The sequence below is a fragment of the Pipra filicauda genome, unplaced genomic scaffold (assembly GCF_003945595.2).
Source record: "Pipra filicauda isolate LSUMZ 115617 unplaced genomic scaffold, ASM394559v2 scaffold194_size2289513_pilon, whole genome shotgun sequence".
Taxonomy (NCBI): domain Eukaryota; kingdom Metazoa; phylum Chordata; class Aves; order Passeriformes; family Pipridae; genus Pipra; species Pipra filicauda.
Window position 1 is genome coordinate 1,966,369 of NW_024104303.1, and position 18,924 is coordinate 1,985,292.

Sequence of the window (18,924 nt, forward strand, 5' to 3'; positions counted from 1 at the left end):
TTTTCTGCTAGTTAGAGAATGAAATGGAAATGGATTAATTTGGCCATTTTAAAAATAAGCTTTTGTTAATTGTTTGTGGATTTTTTTAATAAAGTGACCTTTTTCAAACACCATGGTTTTGCAGTAGAAATCTACTGCTTATTTGATCGAAGATAGCATGACAGAAGCTTCAAGGTTTTTATGTAGATTACATGCCCAGGCCAGAGAGGTACTAGGACTTTATTTTTGTTCAGCTCATGTGGTCTCTTTTGACGGCCACTAGAATTTGCGGTACCAGTGCTGACCTTAGAACAAGAAGGAATAATCATGTTGCTTTTCAGAGGCAACTTCTAGTTTGAATTTGGCTTCAGGATACCATAGCTTGGGGTGTGACTCCAAGCCACAACTAGGGGTGAGAGCTTCTTTCTGTTCTTACTAGTCTAAAAAACCTCCGGATCAAAATGCCACTTCTCAGTGTTAGCTTCCAAATAATGCATGCAGCTGTAGGGGAGCTCTGCTTGTGGGATAAATGTCTATTGCCACATACTGCTTGGTCCTAAAACATGGGTGGCAGGTTGTATATAGTGTTTGAAGTAAAACAGTGATTTGTACATTCAGAGAAGGTTCCTAAGATATATAAAAATTATTTTTGGAATAGCATTTGTCATAGTGTTGTAGTAGAGTTTATCTTCTTTTAAGAAGAAATGTGATACGTAGATCAATGGTACACAGGGAAATTTTGTGTTACTTTTTTAAAATTTCTGTTGTCACAAATAGAATTTTTTACAGTCATACAAGCTGATCATTGCAAAGTCTTTAACAGACAGTTAGAAGTTTTAGTCAGTGTGCAGTTTGTCCTCCTGAGCACTAAACAGTGGCTGGTCCTTTCTACCAGGAATGGAACAAGCAGGAGGAGAGTGTGCTCAGAGTCTCTCTCAGGAGACTGTCTTGTCTTTCAGGACTGGTATTGTGTTCTTGATCTTCATTCTGCAGAAATATCCTGCTCTTCCGCAGGCAGTTCCTGATCCAACCTCTCTGCAGTCCTGACTTTAGTAACTATTTATTGTGTTGTAATTAGCAGAGTAACAGCTACTATGACCCCCTCTCACCATTTCTGCTGCTACATACCAGACTGTTCACAGAATGAACTCCTGCTTTTGGCCAGAGTGGTAGAATTGGACACTACATCATCCATTTGATGATCCAACTAAATTGTCAGTTCTTGCAGCACAGGCTTGGAATTTTGTGGTGGGTTAGAGATGGGTGACTGTCAGACCACCAAGGCAACTTGATTTTCATTTGCATGTAGGAACTGATCTATTTATTTGCAGAGCACAATCAGCACACAGAATCTTGAGTTTCAACATGTTGCCAGTAAAACCATATTGCTAGACAATGCAGTTCTGACATGAAGATTTTTGAGTCCTGAAAGGTTTCTGTCTAAGTTTCCAAAATTAATTGTATTAAAACATGTAGAGGAGTTTCCTAAGATGTAGACTAGAAGTGTTTTCTTGACAGATTCTTAACACACAGAGTGGGGCATCAGCTGCAATGCAGCTCATGCTCAACTCATTTCTACTCTGCAACCAGCCTGAACACACAATCCCTACTGGGACTGCTCTTGGAGAGTTTGTTATTTCTCTGGTGGTATCTGCCCTTTAATGTCTGGCAACAACACAGAGAATGGATCTAGAAGCGACTTTTACTGCTCTCTGGCAAACTTTCATCTATAAGCATTACTGTTAATTTATCGGTCCTGTCAGTGTTAGAATTCCAGACCCTCTGTGTCTTTATCAGACAAGGAGATTCAGCTTTCATTGGTGTCTAAATCATGGCTTCTTTTCCATTCAGAACAGTTGCGTGAATTAGCCTTGTGTCAGATACAAGTGTTTATGCTTAATGTTTTTTCGTACTGCACCATGGATGGGTGCATATACATTATACATTCGTTTGCAAGAGCAGGTCACAGAATGCACAATGTAGCCACATATTAATTTGAGATCTCCTCAAAGGTGTCTTTCTAACTTTCCTGCTTCAAGCCTATTGTTGCAATTTATAATTCCTTCCATCCTTTAGAAGAAGAAAGTTTTTTTAAGAACAACTCTGTTGTGGCTGTTTAAGAACACACAGTTCTTTCAACAGAGTTAAAGTATCCCAGGTCTGTGCTTCAATACAGCCCCTGTGAAATCCTGGCAATTGAAAATTGAAATTTTCCAGTGCTTTGCATTCAGTATTTCCCCAAACCACTGGTAAAAGCCTTGAACCTTTGATCAATTCTGAAAGATTCAGTTTTAGTATTTCAACTTCAAGTGTCATTACTTAGGGAGTGAGAAAGGGTTAAACACTTTGGAAATCTGGGTCTGTACTTTGTTCTAGTGAGAGTAGAACAGAAAAAGAAGTGTCCTTCATGATAGCAAAAGTAACCAAATTTGTCAGATTAACTGTGTTAAATTCTGGTCACAGAGGCAATATGTTTAGTGCATTCTGCCATATGTGTATTTTCTCTTCGGTAGCTTTCCCTGAACAGGCTCCTTAGGTGGGGACAGAGAGTGTTTTTCTGCCTGAAGGCAGGATACAAGAGCAACAGAAAAAAATTAGATGTAGTAGGGATCTGATGCCAGGAAAGCTGATTCATTTTCAGATCTCATCAAAACACTTATTTGCACATCACTGTATTTTACTATGAAATGCACTAATAATCAGCAGTTATACACAGTCATGTACATAAGGATGCTACTACATTAGCTTCATATTTGGCACTCACTTGCAGGAAGTAACTATTTTGTTGCTGTTGAAATCCAAGGCAAAATTCACAAAGGTGTAACAGTAAAAATTTGATGTGAATCTTCAGGGTCAAATTTAGTGTTGTATGGAAACTGTTGAATCCAGTTCTTTGAATTTAGTTCCAAAAAGGGTGCATATGCACTTTAAACCTAGTGCAGTGGAAGAGTGAGGTACAACTACAGAAGATGGGGTAGCTTGTTTGCTGTCTGAACCAGAGGACTGTGGTTAGTATCCTGTGGGGCACTAAATAACATCAGCAGATGTATGAATGCTCTTTGGAAGGTTTCCACACAAAATCTACAAAACCCACTCTCTCACATTTCAAACTGGTTATTTCATGTCTCTATATTAGAAAGTTCATTTAAGCAAATTTAAAATTAGAAAGGGAATCTTCCTGTATTTTCTTTGGAGAGGGCATTTTTTTGCAAATAATTTCATTTCTGAATTCCAATTTAGAATGTAAAAAATGTATAATCCAATGTTTTATATGTACTACCATGAAGTAGGGAAAAATTCAGAGAGGAATTAGGATAGAGAACTCATTAACTGAAAAGCAGATGGTAGTCAGCTGGAGAATAATCAGAATAAGGTAGCATAGCCTTGTCTTTTTACTAGTCTGAAAGGACAGCCCCAGAAAGACACTTAAAAAAACCAAAGATTCTTACTATTGAGGTCAATTCAGATGGAAGGGCTATTAGTAAGTGTCTAAGTGGGATGGGAGAGATGTTCTACATACTGGGGAATCTCATACTGATCAGACATAGATCTTGGAGAGACTCTGCATCCTTTGACTGCACAGTCAGGCTCAACAATCATACTATGCCCGTGCACTGTTTGCAAAGAACACCTGATTTTATTTCACTTTTATTTGAATAAATTTGGTTTGAATAATCAGCTGTATGAAGAAGCAGATAACTGTTTAGAAAAAAATAACCTTGAAACTGGAGACCCCCTGCACATATCAGTAACAAGCTAAATATAAGATGTTTGCTACCTAATCTAGGGGATAAAGAATAACTTCTTGGTGGCAAAACACAGTCTCTTTCCAGTGCCAATGGTTTGAATGAAATCTAGGAAGTTTTACACTTGGAAATATGTTAATGATGTTTTCTTTTTACTTGTTGTGATTTTTTTAAATGTTGTGATTGTTCAGTCTGTTCCTCAATATTGAAGTTGAAACAAGATAGTGAAAGTTCATCAATCTAATTAAAGACTTTCATAAGTCAGTTTTTGTGTTGTGTGATTTTTTAATATTCCTATCTACATTCCCAATGCTATGTAGATGGAACTGCAATAAGCACTAATCAAAATGCATAATCCTTCCATAAAATCACCACATCAGAAATACAGTATTAGTATCCTCTGTATTATTTTGCGTGACTGTGGACAATGAATGGCTGCTGAGTGAAGAAATGAAGTAATCTATAAGGTACATATTGCTTTCACTCCTTCAGCTCTATTATTGTATTTTTTTCCAATTTTCTCGTAGAATACAATGTTCAAGGAAAGGAGGAACATATCACATACTTATCTGTATAGAGTGCCATTTTAGAAAAGAATTCCTGCTAGATTAGCTGACTGACTCCACATCTGAGATGTGAACTTCTGTGGATTTAAAGCATGTCACAGATGAACACTGTGCTGTTATCATATGTTACCAGCTGGTAAACGCTTTCCTGCATCTGAAATGTTTCTGTAGCCATTGACTACACCTGTCAAAATCCAAGATAAATCTTAAAATACTTGTCAATTGACTGAGGACCCTTGTGTTTGCATCTGTGACGTTCATTACCCTGTACTTCTGTCTTCTGGAGGAAGAGCATCATATTATTACAGTCATCAGACAAACTGACATTCATAAGGACTACTGCTTGAAGTTGTAGAAGAGTTATCATAGATTCTATGGTCCTTAGAAAATAATCCAGTTCTCATGCTGGATATGCTCTGTTTGATCAATAAACAACAACAAAACTGAAGTAGGCTGACACAGGTATCATTCAAGCTGTATCTCTTTTGTAGATAAACACCAGACTCTAAGCCTCCTAAGTCTGCAAGAGTCTGTATTATCTTCAGCAGACTTTGAATTACTACCTGAAGACTTGTCAGAGCTGAAAGCTGTCAATCCAACAAGCTTGCTTATGGTCACTCACCACTCATTTCTTTCTAGAAGAAGTTAAACTCATAAGACACACATTTTAGAGCTTTTGATTCTATAAACAACATTAAGATAAAGTAAAAGAGTTAAAACTGAAGTATTGCTACAGACAAATATAGCAAAACATATGCTTTCACATCCACATTTCATAAAAAACCCTAGGATATGTGCCTTTTTAATAAAAACGTAAACAAATGCCAACTCATTTAAAGAATAATGTAAAACATCTAATACATTATGAAGGATTATAATAGAGCAGAGAGTCTGACAATTTCTAGATAGCATTTGCATGAAGGAAATTGTTGTATTGGAGAACATCTCTTGGCTCTGGATAACTGAAAGATTTATTTCACAAAGATTACAAAAAAAGTAACTACCTACTAATATGAAACTCAAAAACAGAGAAAGTATTTTTTTAAGCTTACAAAAAATATGAAACCAATTAAAAATTTTAATTTTAAAAAATTTGACTGGACTCTCATGTGCCAAAATCAGCTATGTCTATGTTCCTTGCTTTGTATCCTTCTTCTCTCTATTTCATGTATTTAATTCTGTTAGATTGTTTGTTAATCAGTTGAACTGCAGCTGGCTAAACTCTTCAAAATAGATTAGCCCTAAATGGTAAGTTTTTAAAGGAAGTCTACTAGTGCAGTGCTCACAGAATCATGCTCATCTACAGATTACTCCACTGGTAGGAATGGGTCTCTCTTTACAGGAAATGCTTGCTCAGGAATGACCTTTTCTAAGCTGTGTCCTAGATTACTCAGTGACTCAGAGGGCTGCCTGATTTCACAGACAGCTAGCCAGCAATAGCAGGTCCATTGCCACATTAGTCAAAGCAACTACATAACATTAGCTAATGTTAAGAGCTGTTTTTTGGAGAAATCCCAGAAGAGCCAAGGACAAGAGCAGCTGTAGTGAACTTTAGTCTGTTTAACAGCAGCACGCAATGTCTTTAGTTTCCCTCCCAAGATTCCAAGATCTCTGTATCAAGACATCGGGTGTCCCTAGAAATTGACTGTATGGAGACACACCAGACTTTCTTTTTTTTCTATGCTCCAGACAATGGAGATGAAATGGAAGCAGGAGCACAAATTCTCATTTCAATTTGTATCCATTGCTCTGCTTCATCCCCCTCTTTCCATGGACCTTGCTTTCTCACACAGCCCACATCTCATTTTTCACTCTCACAGTACAAAACCAGTCACAACCACAAGGTTTATTGTACCACTAAATTACAATACTGCATTGTCTCCTTCTTTCTTGTGGGAGCAGCTTACAGACTGGAATGTCTGGACAGCAGATCTCGAAGTCATGGTGTCTGCTGGCAGGGGATTACCCAGCAAAACCTAATCAAGAAGCAACACAAAACACCTTCTGCCCTGGTAGCTGTATGTATGTATTATTCCCCAAGATAAGTTTTTGCTTTTTTGTGTTTTCAGTGCCACTGGTAGGAGAGACACCTGTGAATGAAATCTGAGCTAATATATTCACAAGGCCAAAGGGGTGTGCTACCTCTTTTCTAATTTTCTAATTCAGCAGAATGATCTAGCAAGCCAAAAACCGGAATGGATACTGGAGCCAGTGATTGGCTAGTAAGCAGGACTTCAGAGAGGATCACTGGAAAGTACGCCTGGTATCAAAGTGTATGAAGTTCTGTTGGCATCTTGAGGAGTTACAGATGTACTGGTGTTTGTCTTCTGGAAGTCAGAGGCTTTCTTACCTTCAAGCCAGTATGTTACCATGTCTCCTTTCCCCTAAGGAAGAAAATCAGTCATGGGGTTACAATACTATCCATCATTTATGAAATAATTTTTTACTACAGTACAAAAGAAGTCCCAAAAGGAGATTGATGTGCCTGTCAGCGATTTTACATACAGAGAAAATGAGGCATAAGACCTTCCCTTAAAAGATAATGGCAGCAGTATCAATTAAAACAATTCTTTGAAGTCCCATCCAAAATTGGGCGCACAAGTATGTTAGTTCTCTTATAGCACTCACATGATGGTTTGTGATGCCTCTGAATGACCTTTTTTTTGAATGTGCCATGCAGGACTTCCAAGCTTGGCTAAGTCCTTCATCTCTGACTTATCAGAGTTGTTCCATGAACAAGCCATTTAATTGGTTCTGGTTTAATACTTGAACGTGCTTTCTTTAGATCAGGAATTAGTCTAACTAAAGGACTGTGAGATATAAAGGACTGCAAGACATAAAGGACTGCATGGGTTAAAATTCAGGGACTCCAGAGTGCTTTCACACTCTCCTCTCTGAAAAGCTGAGCATAGATGTTGCATACACACCTTGACTTGTAAATTCCCACGGCATACTAACACATACTCTCCAATCTGCTCCAACAGTTGGTATACACTTGAACTGCACTGTATTTTAAGAGCTGGAAAGAGAAATAGTTGTCATATTATCAAACAATTTAAACATCTAAGACAGATCCACCCCACAATGTGTACCAAAGATTTCAAGACCCATTAGTGAGCTTCCCCTTGTTTTTTTTCATGTCTCTGCTGTCATTCCTCTGTTATTTGAAATGTTCACACACAAGCTTCAGTATCCCGGCCTGTCTGTGAGAGCATCTCACAAAAAGCATGTGGCTGTCAACAAACACTACTCTTCACTTTCTGCATCTAATAGTATTTGTCTACTCTGTGCAGCTGCCTGGCTCGTGCTACTGATGAGCATCCATTTAATCTGGTGAAGAAAACTGCATATAGTTTTATCTCCTAGTCAATAAAGAGCCAGCTCTTTCTTTGCACATATAATTTTCAGCAAAGTCTAAACATTGGAGAAGCTGCTATCCTTGCTCTGACTCCAAACCTGTTAATAAAGACAGGCGGACAGGATGATATTACCATAATTCCACAACTTTTTTTACAATGTCATTTTTTCCTAGTTGAGATTTTACTTCCATGTAAGCCTCACCTCCCTTGCCCTCTGCAGATGATGGGAAAGGACCAAAGAAGACAACACATAGAAGAAATACTACTTTTGCCAGAAAGTAAAATTTTGCCAAAATTTTAAAAATTGAAAAAAAAAACCCAAACAAACAAACAAAAAAACGAAAACTGGTTTTTTTTATTTCATTTTGAGGGTTTTTTGCCTGTAACAATCAGCGACAGAGAGTAAATCATTATGCTTCTTTGTTTGAAAAAGATCCCAGATTGATGGTAGTACTGTCTAAGATTGTCTTAGTGATTGTTCTTATATCAGAAAATAACAGTTTTATAATATCCACTTTCGTTTGTTTGTTTAAATTCTTTTTAAAGTCTCAGAACACTCCCTGTAGATCAGGAAATATGTGTTTCAACATATATAGATATATATCTCAAAAATATTCTTTGCAGTAGGTACAGAATATTTTAACTTGTCATCCTGCTTGAGAACAAGCCACTAGAACTCAGATTCCAGGTGATAGCACTTTTTGTGTACATTTCTAGTAAATAATTATTCTATTTTAAAGCAACCAACTTAGGGTGAAAACAAGGTAATGCAATTTGAGATCCTCAGAGGTACATGACCAGAGAAAAAGGGAGATAAAATAAAGGCTTGAAAGATAAAAAGCTCTGTCTTTGTACATAGGTTTGCAGTGTTGATGTACCATATGAGAAAGAGACTGACATACAGAAAAAAATGAATGATGAACTATGAAGAACGATGGAAGTAGATTTTGAAGGCATTAGTTTTAAGGCGGGTCTGAGAAGATGATTCAAGGAGCCTGAAAGGAGGAGGAGAAAGAAAGGAGTTATCTGGGAGACTGGTAGAAAGAAAATGAAATTATGTGCGTTGCACTCAGGCTGGCATTTTCTTTGGAAAAACATATAAAATAGTGGGAAGGAATAGACCTTCGTAATTCTCAAATCCCAAAGATAATCTTCAAAACCATCATGTAGGACCACTCCACTGCCTTTCTGCCTTGTTTTTAGTGGATCCTGATAGATATTGAAAGCATCACTTTTTGTCATGAAATTAAACTTGAAAACTTGTATTTGCCTAGTTCACATACATTTACAATGCACTGCAATGTGAGCCATAAAACTATTCACCTTCATTTCATGAATGAAAGGAAAAAAGCCATCAAGGTCCTTTGACCTTGAATCCCTTTCTTTCCTTATTTTTTTCCCAATTCTTGTTCATTGGGCTAAAGTATATCAGAATGTGAGGTTCAAATGCTCATACTGGCTAAAGATGAAGCAGGCAAACTAAACTATTATGTCCTGGGAAGAAGTGAAGGTGAGAATATCTCCACGCTTTAATCACTAGAAATTTCTGTCTATTCTCTTTGCTGGAAGACATATACATAATCTTCTATACCAGTTAGACAGACACAGCTCCCATGTGTCCTGCCACCGCTTGTGTTCTCCGTTAGAGAAACTTATCAGCAAAAGAGAGGAGTTATGAAAGTATTTTTGCTATAAATTCAGCAGGGTGCCAGGTACAAATAGGAACATCGAGCCTCTCATTTTATCGTATTCTTACTTTTTTTTTACCATAGAGAATTTCACAGCAACAAAAATCCCTTTCTAAGACTTGGGGAATAAGGGGATCTGGTTACAAAAATGGTTGTAGAGAATATCACTGTCATAATTTGCTCATAGGCAGATTGGAACCAGAAATCAAGAACCTTCTTACAGGATTTGCAGTTGTTTGAATAGGTCAGGACTCAAAACTCAGCACAGCATTTTTTCAGAACTCATGTAAGGATGATCAAAACCCCACCTGCAGTTTTTTCCTTATTACCTTCACTGGTAGATTCCATTCTGGAAGCTGTGTTCACAGTGTCTCCAAACAAACAGTACCGTGGCATTTTGGTTCCAACAACTCCAGCTACGACTGGCCCTGTTAAGAAAAATAAAATAAAGCATTTCATATTTATAAATCACATAATCAGTCATACAGCCTTATGGCTGCTTACTACACTACTTTATATCTCATTCATTAATCAGTCAAAGACTGAGTGTTGGTATCATCTTTACATGGGTTACACATCTATCTTACACATAGATTCCAGAACCATGGAGGGAATTGCAAAAAGGCCTCAAAGGAGAACAGTGGGGGAAGTGGTGATGTGATGGAGATGTTGTGCATGAATTAAGACATCTGCAGAACCCCATTTCAACATATTTTCAGGGGCAATGGGATAGGAATGCTGTCAATAGGAGTTGCACACGTAACACTCATTATCACATGGAAAGGTAGGAACAGGAAGCAACCTGCTCCTGCTGAAGACAGAAAATGAGAATTTTGGTTCCTTCATGTCAGCCTCAACTGATTTAAAAAATAGAAGATATAATCTCTTGGTGAGATCATTTAATTGGCAGGTGCTGGGCTGCACAGGATAGGTCCAACTCTGACTATCTAACAAGAAGCAGTTGCAATCACACATCAGATTAGATCAGGGAGCTGGGAGTCTGAGAGCAAAGGCTAGATCAATGAGTCAAGAAAAAACTCACAGTTTTGAGAAGAGAACATCTGAAAAGGACAAGCAACAGACACAGAAGGGCAGTTCTCACTTGGATCAGCAAAGGCACTGGGACCATGGAATATTTCCAAAGTTGTATTCTGCATTGAGTTACAAATATTCCATGTATCCAATAATTTATTCTGTTGAGATGACCTGTATGATGTATTCCCTCTCATATCAAGGAATTAGCTTCTTAATGAAGTTATGAAGAAATTCCTAATGGAGATAAAATGGCCACTACAGAAGTATTTGTTAAGCCAGAGGAAGAAACCTTTGCAGCCCTCTCAACATACCTGAATGGATTCCTGCTCTTATTTTTAGAAGGGTGTTGGGCTTGTGTGGGATCTTAAAAGTCTTGCAGACATCCAGGAGGTCTAAAGCCATGCTTGCAATCTCACCGGCGTGAAGGATCCCATTCTCTTTGGGTACTCCTGAAACCACCATATCTTAACACAACAATGCAACTGTGTTAATGTTTGGCATTACACAGATTTACCAAAGTGTGTTGCCCAAATTAAACAAAAAGAACAAACAAACAAACAAAAAGAAGCCCAATTCTGTCATATCCTAGGGCACAGTTGTGCCTCCTAAGCAGAGAAAGCCAGAAACAAACAAAGGCAAGGGCAACTTGCCCTTGCGTGTAATTACCCTAGCTCTGAAAAACGTTGTATTTCCTTCTCAGTTTTACACAGGATTTATCCCCTCCAACCCTTTCTTTTTCCCTTCATCCCTTCATTGAGAATGCTTGAAATGGAACAGGTTGTGGGAATATGGCTGTTCAGTACCTGTTGTTTTTGGGGAGCTATTATAAAAAGAGGCAATGGCCTACGCTTCCTGCACTATGCTTTGAACACCGATGATGAGCTCCGAGGGTCCCAGAGTGCTGAGCTGGAGGACCATGACTGTGAGAATGATAAACTCCCACTGAACCCTGAACTTATATGGGATTTGCTGCTCCAGCTGGATCCCTGTACACCTATGGGGCCTGATGGGATTCATCCAGTAGTACTCAAAGAGCTGGCTGAAGTCATTGTGAAACCTCTCTCAATGCCTTTTCAATGATCTTGGAAATCTAGAGATGTCCCAGCTTACTGGAAGCTGTCAAATGTTGTCGAAATTTTCAAGAAGGAGAAGAAGGATGACCCTGAAAACCACAGGCCCATCAGTCTCACTTCAATGCCTGATAACATTATGGAGAAGATTATTCTGGGAGTTACTGAAAAATACCTGAAAGACAACACAGTCATCAGTTACAGCCAACATGGCTTCACGAGAGGAAAGTCCCGCTTATCAAAATTAATTTCCTTTTATGACAACCGATCTAGTTGAGTAAGGGAAGCCAGTTGATGTAATCGTTTTGGATTTCAGTAACTCTTTCAATACTGTCTCTCACAGGATCTTTCTGGATAAAATGTCCAGTACACAGCTGGGTAAACACATCATGTGGTGAGTGAGGAATTGGCTCATGGATCCAGCACAGAGGATAATAGTGAATGGGGTGACATCACACTGGAGACCTGTTGCTAGTGGGGTTTTGCAGGGCTCCGTCTTAGGCCCTGTGCTCTTCAGCATCTAGGACTCAAAGGGATACTAAGTAAGTTTGCCAATGATACTAAATTGCCTCGAAGGCAGAGAGGCCCTGCAGAGAGACCTTGGCAAATCAGAGGGCTGAGCAATTACCAGCTGTATGACATTTAACAAGAGCAAGTGCCTGATTTTACTGCTGGGGTGGGGCAGCTTTGGGTGTTCCTACAGACTGGGGAATGAGATGGTGGAGAGCAGCCCTCTGGAAGCAAGTCTGGGGGTTGATGACAAATGAACATGTGAGGGTAGAATACCCTCTTTTTTCTGGAAGATTTTGTTATGAGGAGACAGAGGTTTTGCTTAGGAAGGCTTTCTGCCTAAAAGGTAACTCTTTCTCAAAGGCAGTTTCAACATTTTCTTCCCCTCTCTTCATAGGAAGAGAAGTTCTCAGCCTCTCTCTCTGAGATACGAGAGGAGAGAGATAACATTTACAGGAATGCTACAGGGCCCTTGTGGCCCGCAGAGAGTCGAGGGGGCCAGCGATGATAAACCCAGGAGCGAACAGGAGGTTTGACTTTTTCTTCCTGGGGCCAGTGCTGCAATAAGCACTGTGAGATATTTATAAGTTTCTCATATTCTGGCCTTCTAAATAAACTTTTGAATTCTTTCCACTGTCTTGGCATTTCTGGCTATACCTCTGTAACTTATGTTACAAACATGAATCAGCAGTGCCCTGGCAGCCAGGAGGGACAACCATGTCCTGGGGGGCATCAGGCAGAGCATTGCCAGCCAGTCAAGGGAGGGGATTGTCCCGCTCTGCTCTGCACTGGGGCAGCCTCACCTTGGATATTGTGTGCAGTTTTGGGTGCCACAATATAAGAAAGTCATTAAGCTATTGGAGAGTGTCCAAAGGAGGGCAACAGAGATGTGAAGGGCCTTGAGGGGAAGCCGTATGAGGAGAGGCTGAGGTCACTTGGTCCGTTCAGCCTGGAGAGGAGGAGGCTGAGGGAAGACCTCATTGCAGTTACAACATCCTCATGAGGGGAAGAAGAGAGGCAGGCACTGATCTCTTCTTTGTGGTGACCAGTGACAAGACCTGAGGGAATGGCCTGAAGTTGTGTCAGGGAAGGTTTAGGCTGGATATTAGGAAAAAGTTCATCATCCAGAGAGAGGGTGATTGGTTACTGGTTCCCCAGGGAAGTGGTCACAGCAGCAAGCCCAACAGAGTTCAGGAAGGGTTTTGACAGCACTCTCAGGCACATGGTATGATTCTTGGGGCTGTCCTGTGCAGCATCAGGAGTTGCCTCAATGACCCTTGTGAGTTCCTTCCAACTCATGATATTTTATGATTCTATGATTCTTTGATTCTATGACTTTGTAGGACAAGAAACAGGTCTCTTCAGGATCTCCCAGGTACATTTGTTCAGGCATTTTATGCTTGAGAATATGCTGAACTATGGCACAGGAAAAAAAGAGTGGGGATTTTTTTTTCCAAATCTCTTACAGGACTTCCTTTCTGTCTCATCCAAAAGTTCTGTTAGATTCCCTTAGGGTTTTGATGGAACTGAGTTTTAATGGTAATCAGTCTCCAGCAGATTCCCAGGGTAGCAAATATAAAGCCATTTTCCTAAAAACCCAAAGAGAAGAGACAGTCAAGCCCCTACAGAGTATTAGAGAGAGAAGATTTTCATGGTCTTTGCAAAAAAAAAGACAGAGATAATAAAGTTTATGGAAAGACATCTAGGATCCCATATAGAAGGTAAATTTTTCAGTTGTGTTCCTGTGATATAGAAGTTGCCAGTTTGATTAATCTGCTGCTAAGGTTTAAAGTCAGACCTTACAGGTCATAGGAACTAAATAAACATCAGTGGTATTTAACTCAATTCATTTTTCCTGTCTGCAACAGTCATCAGTTGTACAAATGATCTAAGTTATGCAGGAAAATGTTCCTTAAGTTTTCAGGGGCTCTGGTAGTTAGGACTTATCTCCTTATTGCTTTATGTGGTCTTCTCACTGGTAACAAGCTTTCCAAATCTCCTTCATCTGTTCTTCCTTGTCATCAAATTAGTCTCTGCCTGGATGCCCCATAAGCCCCACCACTGTCCAGAGCTCAAGGAACTTACAGGCATCTCCTATTGTCTCCACCTTATAGACATCATAGTTATCTATGATTTCATCAAAAGTGGTATAAAGCTTGTTCAAGAGATCTACCACTTGGTACGGTGTGCTGCTGCTGGACAGCTGAGTGAAGCCAACAATGTCGCTGTTAAAACACAACAGAAAGAACACACTCATCCACCATCTTAAACATTGCAGATTGGTAAACCTAAACACACAGTCATAATTTCTCATTGGAACTGTGTCAAACTTCTCTTTTTCAGCATTTCCTTTGCTAAGGATCTTATGGAATAGTTTTTTATTAATTTATTTAAATTGGCAGCAGACTCCTTCCATTCAAAAAGGACAGACTGACCTAAGTCTTTTTGCTTACCGATACCATAAACCGTTTTTACAGATAGACTTTAATCTGCAACAGATTAAGTAGTCTTCAATTTAGGTTATGTAAAAATGAAAAAAGGAAATTTGATATCTGTTCATTTGTGACAAGTGAAGGCATGCTGTTTATATGTTGCTTCATGCACATATAAAAATTTAAAACTGTAAATCCATGTGGACTGCAAGGACAGAAAAGTTTTCTTTACACAGCTAAGTGCTGGAGTCTTTACTTAGGCCTACGTTATCAAATATACATTCATGCATGAGTAACACATGTAAAGCAATGTTCTGCTGTACGTTAGAGCTCCACAGTAATCTCATTGCTTATTTAAGTATTTATAATTAAAAATTGATATGGTGTGAGAATTTTGGAAAACACTCTTTTGGAGAGGCAGCTGGTACAATAGATGGCAGCTTAGATAGAAATTCTGTACTTGGTTAGGAGCTTCACCTCCACTAGAAGCCTAGAAGTTTCTTCAGTAGGAGTCATTTCTAGTCTTATCTTTCACTTTTGTTTACCTGAAAAAGATGGTGGCACTCGAGTAACTTTGGGCTTGTGCAGGTTTCCCCTGCCTGAGATCATCTGCTACTTGTTTCGGCAACATACCTGTTGTAGAAAGTAGTGCATTGTTACTTTTTTGACATGGTAAAATCACACATTAAACATGCTTGTTTAAAAGTGAAAAGCAATGATTAGAAACATGAAATATTACAAAGATTGAAACACAGTTTGGCATCAAAATCTGCTCTGCTGTAATGTGAGAATTCACAGTAATCTCATTGATAACATGTCCAGATATTTCTGATGGCCCATAACTTTTAGTTCCAAAAAAAAAACCCAAATCTATACATTCCAAGGAAGTATAAGGATAGATTTTAATAGTATGACTTGGGATTTTACTAATTCCTTCCATGACAACTCTTTGCTAGTGCTTTCTACCTGTGTTAGGTTTGTTTACTATCACTTCTCTGTTTTGTTCTTTTAATTGTCTTTATTTCTCCTGTCTTGCACCTTCACAATTTTTTTTCTCTCTCATATGTGTATTCCTGTTCCTCTATACCTCTTTTCTTGCATAATGCCAGAGGATACACTACAATCAAAAGTAACCAACTGCAATTCCCCAACATTTAAAACTAAGCAGGACTGCCATGTAAATCCGAAGTCAGGGCACTATGGATTCTGGGGTCATACCTCTCAGAGGAGTGTACTGGTTTCTAGGGGAGAAGTATAGAAAGTAGGTAAATATCTTTCCAACTTTGAAAGTAACAATTATACTCATTCCTTGCTACTAAATAATGACTTATCAAAGGGTTTCTGTTTGTAATTAGACAGCTGAAATAAAATTATTATTGAGAAGAATATCCAGTATTTATAACTTACTATACAATAGACGATCAGTCTTCTGTTTTTCATGCATTAAATCCTGGGTTCTCTCAGAAACCAGTACCTCCAGATGTTTGTTGTATTTCTCCATCTAAATAACATAGAGAATTGCATAAAATAATCTTTTTGCTGAAACAGATCCATAGTTGGATATGATTTAAGCATTTGAATGATTCTGCTTGGAAAACACTCCGAGATAAGAAAAGGTGCAGGTCTAAGACACCTAAAATTTTTCTACAAAATCCAAAGATCTAAGTTTCCCCTTAGGTAAATTTATGAATCTAGATTTGAGATTGTTGCTTGACAGCAGAAGCTGATTTGAGACTTTTCAAAGTTATTGTAAACTTTAGGGGTCTAATCCAATGCAGAGACCAAGCTGCAGAGATGGATTAAAATCTCACCAAAACAAAAGGTATCTAAGTCTCAGACTTTCATCAAAAGCTCACTATGTTGTTTTGTAAACTATCCTGCTGTGCTAGTCTGCATTTTGCTTTCTTATATCCTTCTTCTGTGTGGGGTAATAGGCTGTGGGAACAGGAATCTCCCTTCTCTGCTCATGGCCTTGAGATACTCTGCTCAAAATGCATCTGTAAACATGCTCTTTGTGGCATGCCAGGATTCTATATCCCTGGTGCTGTAAGACCACTGAGTCATGGGAAAAGGGGAATATAGTATCCTGTAAGCACATTAAACACCAAACAACATTTGACTGAAGAAAGTGTTCAGCCCCAAAGAAGTTGAGAAAGTTAAGAAAAACGACAGAAATTGAACGAGAAGGAAAGCTGTGTCTCAAGCAGAACTACTGCTACAATTAGCCGACCAGAGACGAACAAATAACTGGGTTTTCTCACCAAACAAGGGGTATGAGATCAAAAAACAAACCTGAAGGATACAGGTGAAAGTGATTGCAAGTGAGCAGACTAACTTGGATTGGAATAAAAAACTAAAGTTACCAGAGTCATCATCATGTCAACAGGGCTAACTTTATTAGGATTCATCTTGTACAACATTTTCTTGATTTGTTCAAATGTAGGCCTTTGGGATGGATTATTTTTTCTGCATCTTCTGATTAACTGCAGAAGGAAAAAAGAGTGACAAAAGCAAACAGCCTTTTATCATTCCAAGTGCAGGCAGTTTTTAAATTAATACTATTATTTTTTTGTACAAACCGGTCATCTGCAGCTGAGGAAAAGTGTCAGAGATATACTGAGGTCTGTGGAATTCTACAGGTTTTTGCTGAACAAAGGATGTTAGTTCATAAAAATGCTCCTGTGGGAAATCATGAATTAGATACGCACATTTCTTCTGCTGAACAGTACTTAAGCTCTTGTCTTATGTTTTAAGATAGTGTTATGCTGGTGAACTCATACAGTTTTCAGAGGACTTCTCTGTACACAAAACTCACAAAAGATTAAAAACTCAACTACTCTTTTAATAATGTTAACTCCCGGCTAAAATCCAGTTCTGCTAATGAGAAGTTTGTTACATTTAGATAGCTACAAACCATCAAAGTCAGTTATACTGCACTTAAACTGAAGTAAGGACACCATAATCTTGTTCTAATTTAAGTAAATGGAGGTAGGGGGGAGGTGTACTTTATCAGGCAGTTTGGGGCTACCGAACACACAGATCTGTTGCATGAGAATCAAACCAAACTGATACTTTGCCTGAGGCAGAAACCTCATTATTTGAAAGCCCTCTGCCAGTAAGCTAAATGGATATTACTGACATAAAATATGTATGGAATTCAACACTTTATAATAAAATGAAAATGCACAAAAATCAATGATTGCATATTAAAACCATAACCTATTACACCCTCAACTGGAGAGAACTGAATGTTTCATTATCGCAATGACTTTTTTTTTTAATTAAGGATATTAAATAATTTCATTGTTCCTTATTTGAGGAGTACTTCTTGATTTCTGGTTTATTTACATACTGCCATAAAAATTCTGGGACATGTCATAAATTCACTTCAGTAAAGAATCTTTGTACACAATATTATATTTTACTTACCTCTATGTAATCTGTGGGACATGGGCAAGAATTCTCAGCCTTTCCTGAAATTAATTCTGACAAAGGTGGGCACCAAAAATATTCAGCTGAGTGCATACTATCTTTCTAGAGTAAAGGGGATTAAACAATGTTGAAATTAGTGGCGTGGTTTTCATGCCAGCCATTGAAATTATATTAGTATTACCATCATTACTTATATAACATCTTTCCTTATCACTTCCTGCTCTGCTTCTTTACATAAGGGTGCAAGAAAGAAAATAAAAAGGATAAAAAAGCATATAACTAGTCTAAACTGGGTCACTTTTTCTAAAAGCTTTTTCATGGCTGAAAGGTTTTAATCTCAGTGTTTATATGAGATAAACAATTGAATACCTGGCAAGATATTGGGAAACATTTAAAAATCATAAGGCCTACATTGCTCTATCACAAACTGTCATGATTGGAAGAATGGTAGTTTTCAAGACTTCATTGTTACAATTCTTGTTAAGCAAATTATTTCAGAGACAACATGGTTACATATCCAGACCATCTGGTTTCAATTATAAGGTGCATTTTTTTGTGTATTTGCCATTTAGCACTGATCACAAGACACATGCAAAATAGAGATTTTCCTTATGGAGAGAAGCTCATTTGCCTTTCTAGCACTCAAGATTCCACTAAAAGGGCTCCTGCATGGCAGGAAAAGGAAGAATAGAATAAAAAGGAAGATATTAGGACATATGTTCCCTCTACATCCCTCCCTGCCACCATTAAGCCTCACAGAACTAATCAAAAATCAGGTTTGGAGCCACATTATTTTTATCATCTGCTCTTCTTCAAGGGTCTGAAAGGGAAGAGAGGTAGGTGTATGAGGAAGCTCTGATTGCAATGTTCCATGGGAACTGAACTAACACCGAGAAAATCACAAGGAAAATGTGTACTCAAAAAGTAACTCAAAGGTGCAGTTACTCAAAGTTTGGTTTATGTCTTCAGCAGAAACAGAATCAAAGCAGTCATGCAAATTTCACAGGTAGTTCATCTTTACTTACTGGCATAGGGTCACTTCTTGTGGCAATTTCTAGTAAAATAATAGCATAACTGCAGAATAAAAACAAAGCAAAATCTTAATGA

At 38.3% G+C, this 18,924-nt stretch overlaps 1 protein-coding gene across 1 annotated transcript in view; it reads right to left on the reverse strand.

The window, feature by feature from the left end:
- Positions 1–6,297: 6,297 nt before the first annotated feature.
- The window catches only part of LOC113988418 (atrial natriuretic peptide receptor 2-like), a 39,997-nt gene continuing 27,370 nt past the window's right edge, over positions 6,298–18,924 (reverse strand). Inside the window, exons 14-23 of the mRNA XM_027722003.2 lie at positions 18,843–18,891; positions 17,815–17,919; positions 16,749–16,868; positions 15,793–15,886; positions 14,931–15,018; positions 14,039–14,178; positions 10,685–10,837; positions 9,668–9,766; positions 7,219–7,310; positions 6,298–6,675 (exon numbers count right to left, since the gene is read on the reverse strand). Coding sequence (XP_027577804.1) covers positions 6,526–6,675; positions 7,219–7,310; positions 9,668–9,766; positions 10,685–10,837; positions 14,039–14,178; positions 14,931–15,018; positions 15,793–15,886; positions 16,749–16,868; positions 17,815–17,919; positions 18,843–18,891 — 1,090 coding nt within the window. The 3' untranslated portion in view covers positions 6,298–6,525. The remainder of the gene's footprint in view (positions 6,676–7,218; positions 7,311–9,667; positions 9,767–10,684; positions 10,838–14,038; positions 14,179–14,930; positions 15,019–15,792; positions 15,887–16,748; positions 16,869–17,814; positions 17,920–18,842; positions 18,892–18,924) is intronic.